This window comes from Saccopteryx leptura, chromosome 2 (assembly GCF_036850995.1).
Source record: "Saccopteryx leptura isolate mSacLep1 chromosome 2, mSacLep1_pri_phased_curated, whole genome shotgun sequence".
Classification (NCBI taxonomy): domain Eukaryota; kingdom Metazoa; phylum Chordata; class Mammalia; order Chiroptera; family Emballonuridae; genus Saccopteryx; species Saccopteryx leptura.
This window is the reverse complement of record NC_089504.1, coordinates 296,290,992-296,311,507: the sequence shown is the minus strand read 5'-3', so window position 1 is coordinate 296,311,507 and position 20,516 is coordinate 296,290,992. Positions and strand designations below refer to the sequence as shown.

Genomic DNA, 20,516 nt, shown 5'->3' with positions numbered 1-20,516 from the left:
TTTTTCTACTTTCAGAGGATATATGTTTGAAAGATATAAGTTGGTCTGATTTTCAGCAACTCATAGAGACACGGAACTGTCAAAAATATTTAATTTTTAATAAATGTACTTGGCTTTAAGCCAGCCTCTGAAAATTAAATAATGTTTTTAATGTGTATTTCCCTCAGGAAAATTGATATAGGTCCAGAAATATGTTCGTTGCTTTATGGCACACACCCAACTATATATATAAAAAGCAAAGCACAGGCAGCCCGTGGGTTACAAACGAGAGAGATTCTGTAGGTTTGAGAATGTTTCGGTGTTTATATGCACAAAAAGGTAAAAAAAAATACTGTGTTAAGTATTTTTAATTGGTATTTAATTGGTAAACATACCTGTTTCAACTTACATACAAATTCATCCTAAGAACAAACGTACAGAACCTATCTTGTCCGTAGCCCGGGGCCCGCCTGTACTAACACTCCCTTGAAGGCTCAAGCTAACTAAATAAATTAGTGAGAACATAGCAGCTCAGGACCTAAAATAAATTATAGGTATGATTTCTAAAGCAAAGTCAGTTGTTAAGTTGGCATTTCTTTCACACAGGTGGCTTGTCTTTTTTTCTGACAGGAAGACAATCCATGTGGTAGAAAACCGGGGTTATAAACTTAGCAAAATGCAGGAACTGACAAGAAGTCTTACAAAGACACCCTGGCTTTGCTTGGGCTCAGTCTTCAGAAAAGCTAACTTATAAAACCAAAATTTTATTCTCATTGGGAGAAGTTTGTCTTTAAAACTGGCAAAACAATTCTTTGTAAACTAATTAGATATGGGAACACTAAGTGTAGAAACTTTTATAGAACCCACTGAACCCAGAGAAGGTGAACCCCAGCGTTAGCAATGCTGGTAGACAGACTGCACAGTGTTGACTGACAGGTGTGGGTCGCCTCCGGCCGCAGCCACACTGGCTGTGGGACGGAGAACAAGGTCCTCGGCTTCTAGGTGTCTGAATAACCTCACCTGCAAAATGGGCTGATACAGTATATTCCTCATATGCTTGTGTGGATTGAGTGAAATAGTAAAAATAAAGTGCTTAGCATGGTTTGATATATGGTAAGAGCCTAGCAATATTATGCCTCCTAACTGTGCTCTGACAGTAAGCTGCACAGTAAATATAAAATAGCATTGTTTAAGGCCTTAGATGGTTGGCTGGTATGTGGATGTCCTGGGTTCAATTCCTGGTCAGGGCACACAGGAGAGGCAACCATCTGATTCTTCAACCTTCCCCCCCTTCTCTCTCTCAATCGCTTTTCCTCCCACAGGCATGGCTCAATTGATTTGAGCATGTTGGCCCCAGACACTGAGGATGGCTCCATGGAGCCTCTGCCTCAGGTGCTAAAAATAGCTCAGTTGTGAGCATAGCCCCAGATGAGCAGAGCATTGGCCTCAGACAGGGGTTACCAGGTAGATCGCAGTCGAGGCACATGTGGGAGTCTGTCTCTCTATGTTTCCTGCTCTCACTTGGAAAAGAAGGGGGGATTTTTAAAAAACAAAACAAAATAAAAACAGAATCATTTTAGCCTGAACAATGCGTTTATTTCCTTCCATTTTGAAATTCAGACTTCTCTGTGGTATAGAATGCTAGTATTTATATGTTTCTTCAATTCTAAGAGTAGAGAACAGCCTCTGCAGACCTGAAGGTCTACATGCTCAAAACCAAAGACTTAAGGACCACCAGAATCTGCGGAGATTTTAGTATGGAAGCAATTACAAGCTTATTGAAGATATTTTATTGAGAAAAGTTGTATGTTAAGCTGAAAATGGTTTTTCATGAAGCCAAACACCAAGAATCCTTAGCAGTCAAAGTTATTTGTCCTTTTTAAAGTTGTCATGTCACATGAGCAAGTATTTATTGACAGGATGCCACAGAGCAAACATTAGATGAGATAAAGGAAACGGGGAGGGGGGAGGGGATGAAGCGGACTGTGCTGGCCAAGATGGTGGATAAGAAGCCATGAGGGCTGTGAGCATGAGGGGTGGAGCAAAGAGAAGGTGGCCAATGGGCTCTTGACCTTGGCCTGCTTTAAGAATTAAAGAAAAAGGAAGTAGAACAAGAAACCCTTTAGAAAAGATTTGAGACAAAATAGAACCTACCTGTGTCACGGGCTGTAGCCTCAGCTTCTGGACAATACTCTCAGCATGACTCACTGGAGAGAGAACAAGTCACTGTCCTGGATTTTTTCTCATGTTCTTAACTTCTTCTGGAAAAACAAGACTTGCACAAACAAAAAGAACAAATTGAGCCATGCAGAAGTGTATCATAAAGTGGACCATTTCCTCCCCTCATATTCCATGTCCCCTTTTAGAATATTTCACAGTGCAAGCAGTCTCATTAAAGATGTAGTAATGACATAAAAATGATTTAACTCAATAATAAAGAGAATGGTCAATGAAATAAGGGTGCTCAACAAATTTCAAGAGAGTGGAAAGCAAATGAAGAAATAGTAACTGATAAAAATAGATAGAGGCCTTGGCCAGCTGTCTCAGTGGTACAGCATCAACCTGGTGTGTGGATGTCCTGAGTTCAATTCCTGGTCAGAGCACACAGAAGAAGTGACCATTTGTTTCTCCTCTCCTTCCCCTCCCAACCTCTCTCTTCCTCTCTCTCAGCCATGGCTCAATTGATTCAAGCACATTGGTCCTGGGTGCTGAGGTTGGCTATGTGGAGCTTCCGCTTCAGGTGCTAAAAATAGTAGGGTTGTGAGGATGGCCCCAGATAGACAGAGCATCGCCCCCTAGTGGGCTTGTCTGGTGGATCCCAGTCGGGGCACATATGGGAGTCTGTCTCCCCTCCTCTCACTTAAATTAAAAAAAAATGAAAACACAGCAGATGGGAAAAAGGAAAAAGCACGTGGAGGGTAGCCCTGGTGGGAACCAAGATGCCCTGAGAAAACTTCACATACTATTAAATAAGCACCAGAGAGAAGCAGAGACTTGAATATTGGGATTAACTGAAAAACCCATAGGTGGATATTGAGCCCCTTACGCACCTCTCCACCCATGGGCTGAACTCCTGGAAGCCTGAGGTCGCCTCACAAGCTTTCTAGAGTCCATCTCCAGCATAACAGCTGGTGTCCTACCTACTCACCAGAAAGCAGACCTCTCTGCCCCGCCAGCCCCGCCCATATAACCAGAGCTGCTGGGTACGACTTCATTCTTATATTTGAGGAGACTGTCTAAGGATTACCATATATTTGAGTAAATTCAGCAGTAGGAAAGAAAAAGACCAAAAATTGGAGTAAAAAACTGGTGCCGACAAGAAAAAAAGTCAATAAATCAATGAGAAGACAATTTTTAAAAACCTAATTAGTCTCTTCAGAGAAATTCAAGAAGATAGCAACATCTATAAACAAGAGTGAGTACCTTGAAAAGGTGACAACTAGAGATCAGGAAAGAACTTGGAAGAGAAAACCAAAGAAATCCCCCAGAAAGTAAAATAAGCAGCCCAAAAGACAAATGGAGTCTAAGGAGACCCATAAACAGCATCATCTTTACCACTGGAATTTGAAACCAGCTGAAAAATGGACATGGGAGGAAGATAGGTGGGTCAACACATCTGTTGCTCTACTGGGGGGGAAAAAAAAAGGACTGGAAGACGTAGCTTCAAAGCTTCAAAGTGCTTCCTAGTACTCCACCTTGAACTGGGCAAACTAGTTCACCCTGCCACTGGCTATGCACAGGAACCTCTGCAGGGAGCCCCTTGCTGGACAGTAGGAGCTGATTATAACTTATCTCCACAGGCCAGTAGATGCCTGAAGAGTATGAGCCAAAGCAAACAAGTCCTTCTTCTTTCTCTACCAGTTGGACAAATCACTTCTCCTCTCCTGGGGGAGAAATAGGTAAGGGGGTGGAGAGAGCCAGGAGTGTTACTCTAGTGAAATTTCTTCCTCAAGAAGCCAGGAGGAAACTAAAACCAGGAAAAAAGACCCACAGGTTCAGCTGCCCATCACCATAAACACCAATTACACAAGACAGGTGCAGATGAGGAGGGAAGAGGTTTGTTCAAGTGCCAGCCACCTGAGGAGATGGGGGACTCCTGTCCTCAAAAACACACCTTAATGTTTTGGTGCAGGAAAGGTTTTTATAAGGAGGGAGAAGCAGGAAGAATAAACAAAAAAATAGAACAAAGGAATAGAAAGGAGGGGGTTGAAAGATCTTGGCTGAAGGGACTCAGTATAGTCTGTTTAGATAACTGGTTGAAGGTCAGTAGATTTCTTGGAACTGGCCTATCTAAAAGTTAGAGTCAATTTCTTTGGTTATTACAGGAACTAAAGCCAGCAAGTAACCTTATAAATGAGGGTTCTTGTTCTTTGCAACAGGTTCCCAAATCCCTGCAGTCAAACTGTCCTCTTGGCCTTGAGCGAGAATCAGAATGACAAGGTTCAGCATGGTGAGAGTGAGGAAAAGGGGGGCCAAGATGGAGTCACACAGCTCCCTCTTATGTTTCCTTTTCCTGCTCAGATGTTAACCCTTGATGTGGGTCAAGAGGGGAACAGGCCTTTCAACTGTAACAAGAACTTGGCCAGAGGTGAAAGCACAGAATTGATTATATACTTCAGATTTGTTACAGAATACATAACTGTGATCACTAAACTAGTGATAATGAATTATAGTTATTAGAGCAACAAACTGTATTTAACATTTTATAGAAATTCTCTTATAAGCTTACTTTATTAGTACATTCTTATTTAACTCTTTTATAACTAGTCAGACTAAGATCAATATCTCAGTATATAGCATATTCATCTCCAATTACAATTCCCCATTGTCAATTTGGCTCCATTTCCATGGGGCTTTTGAAGTTTTCCAAATCTTCTAAGGGAGGGGACAACTTGGGCCTGTTATAAAGCAAAATCTTGTGACTTAAAAATAAGCTTATCTTTTAAAGGCATATATCAGCAGAAATATGTTTAGGTTATAAATAAATGCTTCTGGAAAATAAAGACAAGTAAAATTACAAATGGAAGGTTAATCTCAATTTTAAAAATCCTTCTAAGTATGGACCAGAATCTCAGTGTATCCATGAGAATAAACCTTTAACGTAGTCTGTATTCCCTGTGTCCTCCAGGTCTGTAGTAGAACCGTATTTCCTGGTTGGAATGGATACAGAGGCTTATTATTTCTTTTGCTGGAAGGAAAGGAGTGACAATCTGATAGATTTTTATCTGAAGTTTGAAATGTCTTTGGTGATGGCAGCAGATTTTTATCTGAAGTTTGAAATGTCTTTGGTGATGTCAGCAGGTGCTTTGGTAACTTCACTATGGCTTAATAGCATCAGTCTCTGACCTTGATTAGGGTGGCGAGTTTTCAACTTTATGTATGTCCTTTAGCTGCAGTTTACAATTGCAATGCTCAGGAAAAGTTTTAGTTTTTCGCCTGACCAGGCGGTTGTGCAGTGGATAGAATATCGGACTGGGACATTCCGAGGTCGCTGGCTTGAGCGCAGGATCATAGACATGACCCCATGATCACTGGCTTGAGCCCAAAGGTCACTGGCTTGAAGCCCAAGGTTGCTGGCTGGAGCCCAAGGTCACTGGCTTGAGCAAGGGGTCACTGAATCAACTGGAGCCCCCCGGTCAAGGCACATATGAGAAAGCAATCACTGAACAACTAAGGTGCCACAACGAAGAATTGATGCCTCTCATCTCTTTCCCTTTCTGTCTGTCAGTCCCTGTCTGTCCCTCTCTCTGACTCTGTCAAAAAAAAAAAGTTTTAGTTTTTCACAATTTTAAGTTAGAGGATGGCAGAAAAATAAAACATTAGTTCAGAGGGTTGTAGCAAGATATTCAAGAAAACTAGAAATATTTAGGATCTAATCTAGAGCTTAATATTCATAGCTATGTCTTATAGATTCTTTTGAAGCATAATATCTTCCTTAAAGCCTCCTCATTTATATCAAAGATAGCCAAATTAAGACTACCTACTATATTAAGTCCAGTTTCAATCTGACCTGATTACATAAACACAAGTGCCATAATTGATCATTATAGGCTTTTAAACCCTCTTTGCTAGAATTCCATAATGAATCATTTGATTGGGCTTTAGCCCCTCTGGACAAAGAAGCCACGCCCTCCAGTTGCCATGAGGCTTTGCTTGCAATTCCTATAGGTTTGGGTAAATTCCTGACATCCTAGAGGTCCCTCCAAATGTCTTGAGGTTCCTTCTTGGCTGTCTGTCTCAGGAAAGCAGCCTTTGCTCCTTACCTGGAAGGAATGTCATGAGCAATGTGAACAAGCCAGGCATCCAGCTGTTTCTTCACCAATGTGCTTTTAAAGTCCATCTTCATTCTTGACCACTTTCTGATGATGCCCAGAGTTCAGGCATGTCCTTTTCAGATGTGACATCACAGTCAAACTTTTGGTTAATAAAACCACAATTGGAAACTGGTTTTATGTGTCCTATTATAGAGAGAACCAATCCTTATTGGATTTATACAAACATATATATTATTATAACAATAACAATACTCATTTATTAAGAGTTGCCAGGTTCTAGAGGGATGAAGTAGAGAGAAAAATATAAATGCTCAAATACTGCTTATAAAGGTTTGATTCACCAAATTACTTTAAGAACAAAAAAGTTTCCTTATATCTGCAAACCAAAATACTTAAAAATCAACAATATTTTGAACAAAGTCATAAAAATAATATTGTCAGTTCATTCAGTCCCATAAGCAATTCTTGTTTATCCTGATTATTTGCCCGTATTTCATGAAGCCAGTTATTCTTTAGAGTTTTATAAATCTTCCTCTAATTTAAAGGTAGGATCTGAATGTTTATTCTTGGAAACCTATATTTTAGAGTAAGTCCAAGTCTTTCCATGGACCTTCCTGAAAACGTAATATCAGAACAAGGCAATGGCTGTCTTTAAATGACAAGTAAACTTAAAATGACATGGTCATAGATCTGATTATAACGCAGGTGACAAAAGAATTTGCTTTTTTTATAACAACATTTTAAGATAAGAATCAGAATTACAAATGAAAGTATATCAGAACCTTGTGGAGACTCCTGAAGCTTTTCACATAATCTCCAGAACATCTACTTTAATAATAAATAAATAAATAAACAAATAAAATATAGTTATTATTTATTATGATAACATTTATGCAAAACTTCCCATGTAATTTCAAGCATATTAAATAGGCCTAATTAGTCCAAAATTTCTCTTTTATTAGGAGAGAGACCAAATCCTGGAAGGATTCCAGGGGCCCACTGGAATAACCCAAAGTCATTTCTAGGTTAAGAGAAAGTCTTTTAAAACGTAAACACTGCGAAGGTTGAAGAAAGGCTTTTTTGTTGCATCTGTTTGGTAACTCCTGCTACTGAGGTGGTTGCCTGACTCCTTCTGGCCACCTTTGTGTTTAGAACCAAGTAAGTGGCTCCAGTATTGACTAAGAAACCGTTCAGCTGGTCCCCCACTATCAGCTGTGCATGGAAGGGCTCCCGTGAGAAACAATCGTTTGATTATTCAAACAATCGTTTTGAATAATCAAAGGGAGCGCCCGCATCTTTCCGCATCATCAGAACCACAACGCAGCTTGATCATTTCTTTCTATGCCCCTTCTTTGTTTATTTTTCTTTTTCCATTTCCATTTTCCTTTTGGGACAGTCTTTCTTCCAATGTCCTTCCTATCTTCCTTCTATCTTCCTTTCTGACCTTTTATTCACTCCCTCAGTTCCTTCTCTGTTTGCTTCTTCCCTCTGCATGAACCTGCAGCTCACACAAACATCTTGCAACTTTCCTAGTCCCTTTGGGTTGGCCTTTTTAAACTTATTCAGAAAAATATTATATTTAGAGTAATATTTATAATTCTTGTCCTTTAAAAATGTATCTTTATACCTTATATTTTATTACTAAAACCATACAGTTCAATTCTTGCTCAGTTAGAATTCTCTTCAGAAACATTAAGCTTTTAGTGACAACCAATAACTACATTCTTCAGATCGATACTTTTATGAACACATTTCATAACTTCTAGAAGTAGATTCTTTCTTTGGCAAACACACTCATGTTTTTAAAAGACATAACAGAGATAACATGAACCTTTTATAAACCCAGGCAAAACAAACATATATGTTAATAACTTTAAAAGATATTAAACTTCCAGACCTCATGGTCCTAAAAACACATTTGGAATAAGTTTATCCTTTACTATATATAAACATTACTATATATTATAATATTAATATACATAATATAATATATAACAGATTCTAACTTATAGTATATATAATTAATAGTTGTAGAGAAAGCAGGATTATTTATTTGTCCCTGACAACTTTTCAAGGAGGCTGGAGAGGAGAGAGGGTGGATAGCAGGCATGGGCTACTTGGACCACTTGAATTTTAAAAGTGGGACTTGCCCTGGCCCGTTGGCTCAGTGGTAGAGCATCGGCTTAGTTTGTTGAAGTCCCGGGTTTGATCCCTGGCCAGGGCACACAGAAGAGGCGCCCATTTGCTTCTCCACCCCTCCCCCTCTCTTTCCTCTCTATTTCTCTCTTCCCCTCCCGCAGCCAAGGCTCCACTGGAGCAAGTTGACCGGGGCACTGAGGATGGCTCCATGGCTGCCTTTGCCTTAGGCACTAGAATGTCTCCGGTTGCAATGGAACAACACCCCAGATGGGCAGAGCATTACCCCCTAGTCGGCATGCCGAGTGGATCCCAGTCAGGCACATGCGGGAATTTCTCTCTTTGCCTCCCAGCTTCTCACTTCAGAAAAATACAAAAAAGGGGGGGACTTTTTTCTCTTCATCTGAGGTGGTGCAGTCACCCCAGCTGGTCCCACAGCCAGCATGGAGTCTGGGGTGGTAGTAATTCCCTTATTGTTCCCAGGGCCATAACAAGTCCCAGAGCTCCAGGAAGAGGCTTTAAAATGTTTAAAATATTCCTTTTTATTTTTTTCCCCCCCTTCATGAGTTTTTCTATCTGGGATCAGAGTGAGATCTTCTTCCCCTCTTTGGACCATCAAATTATTTTCTTTCTTAGCAGAAGAAGCCTTATTATATAAAAATTTGAAAGCCTGTATATAACAGATCTTATCCTATTTACCAGACCTCTGGCAAAACAGTTTTAACTACAAAACAGTATAATAATTTAAAGACTGATTCAGGGGCCAATCTTCCTCTATATCAAGTGTAGACATAGGCCAGGCAATATTAAAAAAACAAAACAAAACCATTTTCTTCTTTGTCATTGGCTTGGGCACATAGGCATGCTCATTGACTAAAATATGGCTGAGGGATGCTGCCCATGGAGATGGATGATGCTGTTCCCATGGTTACCAGCCAAGGACAGAACCAGTGAAACAGAAAGGATACAATTCTTACAATCCAGTATTTACAGAGTATATACAATTAGAACAGTATTCACCACCCATGAGTTCAGAAGTCCAGAGTATTCTAAAAGTTCAGAAACCATCAGCATTATAACCAGACGTTCAGAAGCCAACAGAACAAAATCCAGGTGTCCAGAGAAGTGAGTGTTTACAGATCCCTGTGCGTTGGCTGGCATTTGACTTCACAAAGCCTTGCCGCTGACCAGACAGTACCAATTGATTCCTTATAGAACCCCAGACAATTCAGAAGAACCCAAGATGGTTCCAAAGAACCCCAGATAGTGGAGCAAAGGGCTTCTGATTGTAAACACCAGGGGCTTACCCAACGGAGCCTGTTAACTCCCCAAAGCTAGTAGTGACAGATAGACAGACAAACAACTCCTGTGGACCTGCTGGGATTGAAGTCACAGTCTCATCCCCTGCCAAACAGCACTGCAGATGCCTCACAGTCAAGTCCCAGATGGCTAGGAAAGCCGAGACAGCAGTGGCAGAGGACGCCCCGTGCACTAGGTCAGCTCACCCACAGGCCTGTTTCCTTTCACCTGCTGGGTGGCGCAGGCGAGAAGTGAAGGCCAGTCCCCAAGTAAAATCAGTCGGCAGCTGCTAGGGATTTCCCAGGTATCACATGTGGTCAGTTAGCCATAGCCAGCCCAGGACCCCTGCAGTCCCGGTACTTACTGGGGGGTGGCATGCCCTCTTGCTTCTGGCTGGCTCACCAATACTGAAACCAGAAAAATGACCCTCAGGTGCAGCTGCCTGTCACCATGAAAACCAATTACACAAGACAAGTGCTGATGAGAAAGGAGGAGGTTTATTCAAGTGCCAGTCTCCTGAGAGTATTGGGAAAATCCTGTCCTCAAAAACTCATCTTAATTTTTTGGTGCAGGCCCGGGTTTTTGTAAGGAGGAAGAAGGGAAGGGAAAAAACAAAACAATAGAACAAAGGAATCAAAAAGAGGGGGTTGCCTGATCTGTGGTGGCGCAGTGGATAAAGCGTCGACCTGGAAATGCTGAGGTCGCTGGTTCAAAACCCTGGGCTTGCCTGGTCAAGGCACATATGGGAGTTGATGCTTCCAGCTCCTCCCCCCTTCTCTCTCTCTGTCTCTCTCTCCCTCTCTGTCTCTCTTTCTCCGTCTCTCTCTCCTCTCTAAAAATGAATAAATAAAATTTAAAAAAAAATTTAAAAAAAAAAAAGAGGGGGTTGAGAGTTCTTTTCTGAGGGAACCCAGCACAGTTTGTTCAGATAACTAGATGCAGGTCAGCAGACCTCCTGGAGTGGCCTATCTGAAGGCTGGAGTCTGCTGCTTTGGTTGTTACAGAAACTGAAGCTGGCAAGTAATTTATAAACTAGGGTTATTGTTCTCTACATCAGGTTCCCAAATCTCTGCAGTCAGATTGTCTTGGCCTTGAGCAAAAATCAGAACTGCAAGCCTCAGCATGGTGGGAGTGGGGGCGGGGTGCACAAGGCGGAGTCACGCAGCTCCCGCTTATGCTTATTCTTCAACTTGGATGTTAACCTCTGTTGTGTGTCACCTAGAGCAGTGGCCCCCAACCTTTTTTGGGCCACGGACCAGTTTAATGTCAGAAAATATTTTCATGGACCGGCCTTTAGGGTGGGATGGATAAATGTATCACGTGACCGAGACAATCGTCAAGAGTGAGTCTTAGATGGATGTCACAGGGAATTGGTCATTTTAAAAAAATAAAACATCGAAAAAAATAAAAAAATAAAACATCGTTCAGACTTAAATATAAATAAAATGGAAATAATATAAGTTATTTATTCTTCCTCTGCAGACCGGTACCAAATGGCCCATGGACCGGTACTGGTCTGCGGCCCGGGAGTTGGGGACCACTGACCTAGAGGGGAACAGGCTTTTCAACTGTAATGACAACTTGGCCAGAGGTGAAAGCACAGGATTGATTATATACTTTTGATTTATTGCAAAATGCATAACTTTGATGACTAAACTGGTGATATTGGATCATAGTTATAAGAACAACAAGTTGGATTTAATATTTTACAGAAATCAGTTTATAAGCTTACTTTGTTAGTGCGTTCTTATTTAGCTCTGTTTTATTGTTAGTCAGACTAAGATCAGTAGATCAGTAATATAGCATATTTATTCCTGGTTAGAAAACTATTGAAAATATTAAAAAGAAAACATAAGAGACATGGAGGATGGATTCAGAAGGTTCAATAAGGGTGTAAGTAGAATGCCATGAAGAGAGACCAGGACCAGTGGAGGGGAAGGAAACGTTAAGGAAGGTCTCAGTGCTGAAAGACGGCAGTTTCCAGATTGAACGGGAGCCCTGAAGGCTGAGCAGACCACATCGGTTTACATCCTAAATACATCATGGTGATATTTCAGAACACCAGACATAAGGGGAAGTTTCTAAAACCTTTCATAAAAAAAACAAAACTGAAATAGAATCAGTTTTGAAATAATCAGTAGGGACATCAGACTTCCCATCAACACTTTAGGCCAAAGCTTGTGGAGCAATACCCCACAGTTTTCAGGGAAAATTATTTTCAACCTGGAATTATATACCCAGCCAAACTATTAACCAAGAATTCAGGCTGAATAAAGACATCTTAGGTATGCAAGAATTCAGAAAATGTATCCCCCTGTGCACCTGGAAGTTACTTAAAAGAGGGCTCCAGCAAAGAAATTGAGAAGATAAAGAGAAAACATGGCTCCTCTAGTGTATGTCCAACCTGGGAGAGCATGCTGGTTGGTCTCCGCTGTGTGGCCAGTCAGGTTAGAATAAGAAGATGGAGGACCATGGAGCGCCACCGCCCACACACACCTCCACTGGGAAACAAGGAGAAGGGATGGAGTGGGTGGAATGACTGAGAGACCGGAAAACATTAAGTTATAGTAAATGTGATGGGTTGCAAGTAAAATGAGAAAACACCAAACTTCACTCTAGGAACATTCTTCTTTGGCAGGGATTGTGTATCGGTATTGTCCGTAGTTGTGCAGTTAATAGTATAACATAGATACTCATTGTTTTCCGTTTTCAGAATCAAAGTCTACACATGTTGTGGGTGACTTAACTATAGTCACAGAACTTGAACGCTATCCTCTTTGCACTTTGGAAGGACAGGCAGTGCTGACTGAGGCTGGGTTGGGGGGGTAAGCATTATCCCTTTAAGAGATAGCACCTGCCACCTCTGGACAAGAAAGGAGGCATATGTCTGCTCCTTGAAGTTGCAGAGATCACTGAAATCATGATACAGCATGTTGGGTGTTGAGGAAGCAGGCCTGGGTGAAATTCTCACTCTTCATAGTAAGAAGCCGATTTGGAACTCCAGAACTCTGATTGGCAGGGAAATAAACAGCGACCCCCCTTCAGAGGGCTCCATTCACCTCTTGTTGTAGATTTGTTTAGGTACGATGGCAACTAGCAGACGTCCATCAAGTGTCTTGAGGGTCGGATGCCTTTTTCTGTTTCTCACAGTACAGGCTGTAAAAGCGTTAGGTAACCACTGCAGGACTAAAAGCAGAACTCATTACAAGGGACCCCTCTGGCTGGGCTGGGCGGGCAGGGAGGGGTGAGGACAGGAGAAACAGGAGAAGGAGACAACAGAGGGCTGTTGCTTTTCATCCTGACCCTTTCTGGACTACTTGAGTTTTTAAAATCATGTGCACATATTTCCTTAATTTAAACATTTGAAAGTAATAATGAACACAAACACAAGAAGCCCCAGACTGTCTGGGAACCCCTGGGATGTCCTTGGGTTCTCCTTTGATCTCTACTTCCTGTAAGGAACAACTAACTTGTCTGCAGCGCAGCCCCTCACCCAGCGCCTCCCGACCCCTTGAGACAGGGTAGGGCGCATCCATCAGATGAAAGCCGCCTCTGCAGAGGGGCTCTTACCCCGCTGGTCATCTCCATCTCTCATTCCCTCCAAGGCAGCACTAGGGCCAGTCACTGCTTGTGGCTATTTTTTCCTGCAGACCTAGGGTGGGACACACCTTGGTCTAAGAGTCAGATATCCCTGCTCCTGGAATGGTTGTGCCGCCCTGCCCACCGGGCTGGCTCACCTGCCCTGCCCTGCGTGGGCCCAGCCCCTGGTGCTCCCTCTGCCCCTCCTGTACCACAGGCCTAGGTCTGGAGCAGAGCCTCAGACACGCTGCACATAAGAAGCAACTGAGACTCTGGCTGGTGCCTCAGTGGTGGGGTTTCAACCTGGTGTGTGGAAGTCCCAGGTTCAATTCTGGGTCAGGGCACACAGGAGAAGCAACCATCTGCTTCTCTCCTCCTTCCTCTCCCCTTCTCTCTCTCTCTCTCTCTCTCTCTCTCTCTCTCTCTCCCTCCCTCCTATAGCCATGGTTTGATTGGTTCGAGTGCATTGCCCCTGGGCACTGGGGATGGCTTGGTTGTGGGTGATCCCAGATGGGCAGAGCATCTGCCCCAGAAGAAGTTGCCAGGTGGATCCTAGTTGGGGAGCATGTGAGAGTCTGCTTCTCTACCTCTTCTTCTCTCACTTGGAAAAGAAGGAAAAATTAAAAAGAAGAAGAAGCACCTGAGATCTGACTTACCCACCAGGCCTGTCCCCACCCCAGCCCAGGTTCTTTATTTTATTTTATTTTGTATTCTCTGAAGTTGGAAACGAGGAGGCAGTCAGACAGACTTCCGCATGCGCCCAACCGGGATCCACCCGGCATGCCCACCAGGGGGCGATGCTCTGCCCATCTGGGGCGTTGCTCTGTTGCAACCAGAGCCATTCTAGTGCCTGAGGCAGAGGCCATGGAGCCATCCTCAGTGCCCAGGCCAACTTTACTCCAATGAGCACTGGCTGTGGGAGGGGAAGAGAGAGACAGAAAGGAAGGAGAGGGGGAGGGGTGGAGAAGCAGATGGGCGCCTCTCCTGTGTGCCCTGGCCATGAATCGAACCCGGGACTCCTGCACGCCAGGCCGATGCTTTACCACTGAGCCAACTGGCCAGGGCTACCAGGTTCTAGTTTATTCATTCCAGGGAGAGGTGTGTCTGTGTGCTGGAAACAGCCCCGGCTGATTTTAACGTGTGGCCAGAATGTGAACCACTGTCCCGTTCTCTCCAGGTGCCAGGGAACAATTCCCAAATTCCTGTATTGTACGGTGCAGATAGTTGGACTCCTTGTTTTTCCATCTTTTTTCCCAGCCGTGCAACTCCTCAGCCTGCAGCCAGACTGCAGGAGGACATCCTTTGCCTTTCTCCTTTGTGCATGCACACTTATGCAGGCCTTTAAACCATGGGTCATATCACCTCTGTTGTTCTGCATTTTGCTTCTACCGCCTGACGTTTTCTTAGGCCTGTAAGACCGACTGACCTCATTTTTTCAAAGACCGCATGATATTCCATTATTCAGCATATACCACTCTAGGTGCTTAACCAGTTTCTAATTGATGTCATTTGGTTTTTTTTCCTAATATTTTGCTCTTGCTAATTTTGCTGCTATGAACATTCATGTGTGTGTGAATTCTTCTAAACTTGTACAAATATTCCCAAAGGGAAATCACCAAGGTCAAAGGGTACGTACATTGAAATTTTTTATAGTATTGCAAAATGTTCTCCCTTTACATAACACATCAGTTTACTCTCCCACCAACAGTTTGTAAAGCATCCCCTTCCCCATACTCTTACCATAAATCTTTTATAATTAGAGTACTATGTGCTAATCTGCTAGGTAAAAAAAAAAAAAGTTGTGTTGTTTCAATTTGCATTTTTCTAATTACTAGTTGTAATGGCGGTGGCCAAAGCCAGGCAGGTTCACACTGGATTTGGGCAGACAGCAGAGGAACTGCGGAGCCGGAAAGCACTGGGCCATTCCCATTCATTAGATTCTCTCAGTGGCGGGCGAGCGAATAGGCAGGGGAGAACCTCTTCTCTCAGCGGTGGGCGGGTGAGCAAACAGGAAAACGGCCCCCCACAGTGACAGGCAAGCTATCTGCACCAAGGGAAAGTTCCTGTAGCCTTCTGTAGGCTACACACACAGGGCTCTGCCACGTGCTCACTCACTTATCATGTAAAATGCAAGCGAGCAAGCCTAACACGGCTGTTTTTCCTACACTGGTGACGTTGAACGTCTTTTTGTCAGTACTTTGTATTTCTTCTGTGAGTGGCCTGTTATAGATTTTTGATGACTGTTAGTTTGGAAAATGCAACATTATCCCCCATATTTCTCTCCTTCTTGTTCCCTATTATAGTAGGTCTGTAATATTATTCAGTTAATCCTTGATTTCTTCAAAAGAGTGGAGGGAAGCAGAGTATGCATAATTCATAACAGAGTGAAGAAACCTTTCTTAAAAGTGCCCTGGCAGATTACTCCTGACATTATATTGGACCAAACTGAATGACCACAGGCCCTCTGCTGCAAAACGTCAGTGGCAGGACAATGAAATTGCTACCAGTCTGCTCTGGGGTCAGAAAGGGGCCCGACTGCCCTACACCTGAGCAAAAGTGGGGAAGAAAGAGGGACTGACCGCTTCCATTCCTGAGCGAGCAATGACCCTCCACTGCACCACTGCAGCATGTATTCCTAAGGATTTATAAGCTGTATCTTTAAGATCCAATCTTAAATTAATACAAAATTAATTATATGAAAATACCAACTTTAAAGTTTGCTTCCCGGGAACTGAGCATTACAAAGCAAAGGCAGTAATCTATCTGGTCATGTTTAAAGCTCAGAGTATTCACGTATGAGTCAATTACCCAGCTTTAAAAAAAGTACGTGGTAAAGAATGAACATTCATTATTGATTCCCAAGCTCAAGAGAGATCACAACTGACAATGAGGAGCTGTCCCCATCAGATACTCACAGCAGTGTGACAAGAAGAAGGGGGTGGAGGGGAGGGGATCAGCCTTGGAGATCTCACGAGACCAGGGCTCTGGTGCTTAGCTCAGTCACAGAGCAGAGGAGGAGGAACCCCTCTACTCAGAGTCACCATCTTCACTTCGGAACCCCAAGACAGAGGGTATGTGGGGTGGGGGCATAGACAGACGGAGCAGGGAACCCCCTGGAAGACATTTTCCAAGGTAGTAGTCTGAACAAAATTCTTAGGGCAGTCCATTGAGGGGATTGTTCCTAAGAATACGGAGGTGGTGTTTGTAAGCCTGCTCTGCCCACTGCCTGGGAGTCTAGTCTGGTGTACTGTAATTAGTGTGGGTGTGGGATGGGAGGGGGGCTCCAGCAGCAGCCCACTCATGCTCACCCCTTTCCCACCCCCTCCCAACATGCATAGATATCAATATTCCATGTTATTCCTCCCCGGGGTCTCACCCCTGGTGCTCGAACCTGGTTTGCCCCTTCTGCATACTTAGTTTCTGACCTAAGCTCTAGTAGAACAAAATATGCAGAAATGGTATTCATTCTGGAAAGTCAGTCCCGATGTAGTCACGTGCCTGGAAATGTGTCAGAATCATGCTAGAGCTAAGGCGCTTAGGCATCGTGGTGGCCCTATGCTGTTCATTCACTCGCACCCTTCCCAGCTTGGGCCTCGTCACCCGGGTGTTCTCTGCTTCACTTGTCACGGCAGACTGAGCCCTGTTCCAGCTGGAATCCCTCCCTGTCAGCATGAGCCAGCTTTGGAGGGCAAGGACAGAGAAGTGAGCAGGAGGAATGTCGTTACGTTGGTCTGCCAGGTCCCAGGAATCTGGGCATTTTTAAAGGATGTCGGGATGAATGTCTTTTCTGGAACTACAACTGCTCCATGGGCCCCGCCCCCTTATCTTTATATTCCCTGTGTCTGGTATGAAGCTCACTGGGTGACCCGAAGGGCAGGTCTGCCACAGACACAAGCCATCTGCCCCCCCCACTCCACCTCATTGGGGTCTCAGCTGTCCTGGAGCTTTCGCGCCTACAGTGTGAAGAATAAGCCCAGTCTGGTAGCATGGGACTGTCGTGGAGACTGAGGTCATTAACACAGAGTGGAGGAAGCGTTAGCACAGCGACCGCTCAGTGGAGAGCACCAGGAAGTAGTAACAGTCGCGGCCACCGATTTGGAAATGGCCGGGGCTGAGCAGTTACTTTGTCCGTCTAATTTGAGTAGTAGTGGCATACATTTTTAGTATACTAAAGTTATATTTATCTAGAAAATACTCTAATTCATTTCCTTACTCTTCATACTGGCCCTGTACCCTATTACATTCAAATTAGTGAGGTCTTGATTATAATAGTAGCTTAATGGGGCTCACAGTCAGGCACTGCCTCCCACTTTCTTCCCACCGCCCTGTATTCCGGGGTCAGTGCGGTGTGGCTGAAGCGACCAGCAAGTGGCCTCAGACATCTCCCAGTCCCGAGCCCCGGGGTCCTACGTCTTCCATCACTTCTGGGTTGCTCGGAAAGCTGCGGCGTGGGTCACGAGCTCGAGACCACCCCACTGAGCTTGCCCATCTCTCCTGGCAGGCTGTAAAGCGGTTCCTGAAACAGGAGTGCAAGTGCCACGGCGTGAGCGGCTCGTGCACGCTGCGGACCTGCTGGCTGGCCATGGCCGACTTCCGGAAGACGGGCGACTACCTGTGGAGGAAGTACAACGGCGCCATCCAGGTGGTCATGAACCAGGACGGCACCGGCTTCACTGTGGCCAACAAGAGGTTTAAGAAGCCAACGAAAAATGACCTCGTGTATTTTGAGAATTCTCCAGACTACTGTATCAGGGACCGAGAAGCAGGTAAGTTCATTTTATTCACAGCGCCCGACTCCACCAGCGATCAGGACTGTCCAGTTTAAATGCACTTGTGTGTTTCCAGTCTGCCGGTTTAAGTGCGGCCTGCTGCCTTTGGGTTCAAAGCTTATGTTCTTACAATTCACATTTCAAGTGCACAGAGAGCGCCCCCCTGCGATTCTGGAGGAATGGGTACCCAAAAAGAACGTTTGGGGTAAAGAGTCAAAATACACAGGTATTCTTCATCCCAGACAAAACCTGGATCAGTGGGTTAAGCTACACTATGTATAGCAGCAGCCCAGCACCGTCCTGTGGGCAGCTTTGCAGTGTGTTCTGCCTTACAAGCCCCACCTGTGTGACTGCAGAAGAGGGGGCCAGGGCTTTACAGTTTGCCAGTTCTGAAATCCGCCATTCACACCGCACACCCCTTTGCTCTTTACAACATGCTCACAAGTTGCCAAATACTAGAAAAAGAACTCATCCCCACTGGTTTGGCTGCTGGTGGGCAGAGGATGAGGGTGTGTAAGAGGCATTTTGTTCGTTAGAGTTTCTTCCCTTGCATGCAGCATCTTTTCTCACTCTAACTCACTCGGGAGCAGCTGTGTGAGCCTCAACACAGCTGTCCCCTGGTGTGCTTATACCTGTGCTGTTGTCCACCTCTCACCCCGCCCACCCTGCACTGAACTCCAGCTTAGCACCATCTTTGCAAAGACTCTGGTACAAAATGAGAATGAGTACAAGTCTCAGTGGATAGGAGGTGAGAGGGAGCCCACAGCTGACTTTGGTTCAAGCCAACTTCTCAGACTTAGTAGAAAGCAAGGGAATTCATTATCAGAAAAACATCCTCAAATTTTAATTCTGAGTTTGTTTTTCATTCCTAAGTAATTGCAAAAAAACCCAGTAAAACAGTGTAGATGGCTGCTAGCTCCTAACATTAAACTGACCAGGGAGCATGATTACCAAGGAATGTCATAGGAGTCCAAAGCCTCCCCTTTGTCCTGACTGGTTGAATTTCCTTCATGGTTGATGAGCTAGTTCCTTGCAGCACCTGAACAGGTCTGTACACGCAGCCTATGGATTAATAACCACCAAGCGAAAGGGCCAGGCGCTGTGCCCTGCTGCATTCCTGACATGCCTTGGGGACCTCTGACAAGTCCTCCTTCCTGTCTCAGCGGAATCCCCATGAAACCTGGGCTTTGATACACGTTGTCCAAGAAGCTTGGGTCCCTCTCTGCTGTTAAGTAATGGCTTAACCTCCGGCTCCTCAGACAGAACATGGGGGTGATGATATCAAGGTCAGTTAAGGAACTGCGTATTGACTCCTGTGTGCCAGGTACTGGGCTAAGATCATTGCACACATGGTTTTATTTAATCCTATTGGAACTGGTTACCGAAAGAAAAGAAGAAGAAAGAAGAATAGGGTGGCTCCTTGTTAGATCAACACCGGCCCAGAACCAAATTCACACCTTATGTCTCAAAGTCAGATAAGCAGCCCTAGAGGTCGTTATCCCAACTGTATGGATGAGAAAGCTGAATGACCAGCTCAGGATTTCACTGGCCTTGGAAAGGAGAGATGTCTGGCTGTCTGACTCCGTGGCCTGTGCTCTCGACCCGACATTACGGTCCGTCCCTGCCATCTCCTGGGCATGTGTGTGCAGAGGCTCCATGAAGCAAAAACCTCATTTCCAATGTAAGACCTGCTTCCTGGGGACATCTTTGTTGTTTTTGTGTTTGTCTCTGTTTTTGTTTTTGATGGAAGCAGTTTGCACAGTAAACAGTTATGCTTATGATCACTTAACGGCCTCCTGGATATTCAGTGAAATAAAGACCTTACTGTCTCTCCTCACAGAGGAGATTCTGAGCCCAACCCCTGAAGCATCTTCGGGCTACTCTTATTCATGTGCACTTTGCTTTTCCTATTCCCTGTATCAGAACACAGTTCTCTTTCTTGATCCTAAAATAACAAACACATCTGCTGTGTGTGAAGGCTTGAGCTAGTCTCTCATTGATTCTCATGGGAGGTCTAGGAGGTGGTTATGTTACTATCCCATTTTATAGGAAGGGAAACTGAGGCAGGCTTTCACCGACAGGTTATGGATTTTGCCACAGGACTCTCAGTTGGGAAGAGGCAGAGCAGGGACCTGAACCTGAGTTCATCCTTGTTTTTTTTTTTTTTTTTTTTTTTTTATGACAGAGACAGAGAGAGACAGAGAGAGGGACAGATAGACAGGAAGAGAGAGCAAGATGAGAAACATCAATTCTTCGTTGCGGCACCTTAGTTGTTCACTGATTGCTTTCTCATATGTGCCTTGCCCAGGAGGCTACAGCAGACCAAGTGACCCCTTGCTCAAGCTAGCGAACTTGGGCTCAAGCCAGCGACCTTGGGTTCAAGCCAGCGACCCTGTGCTCAAGCTGGCGACCTCAGGGTTTCAAACCTGGGTCCTCTGCATCCCAGTCTGACGTTCTGTCCACTGCGCCATGGCCTGGT

General features: G+C 44.3%; 1 protein-coding gene across 2 annotated transcripts in view; it reads left to right on the top strand.

Annotated features, from left to right (window-relative positions):
* The window catches only part of WNT2 (Wnt family member 2), a 62,425-nt gene that overhangs the window by 25,724 nt on the left and 16,185 nt on the right, over positions 1-20,516 (top strand). For both annotated transcript variants that reach the window (XR_010748814.1, XM_066362538.1), the window contains exon 4: positions 17,770-18,034. Coding sequence is in view for 1 of the 2 variants with exons in the window: in XM_066362538.1 (XP_066218635.1) it covers positions 17,770-18,034 (265 nt within the window). In the remaining variant the exon portion in view is untranslated. The remainder of the gene's footprint in view (positions 1-17,769; positions 18,035-20,516) is intronic.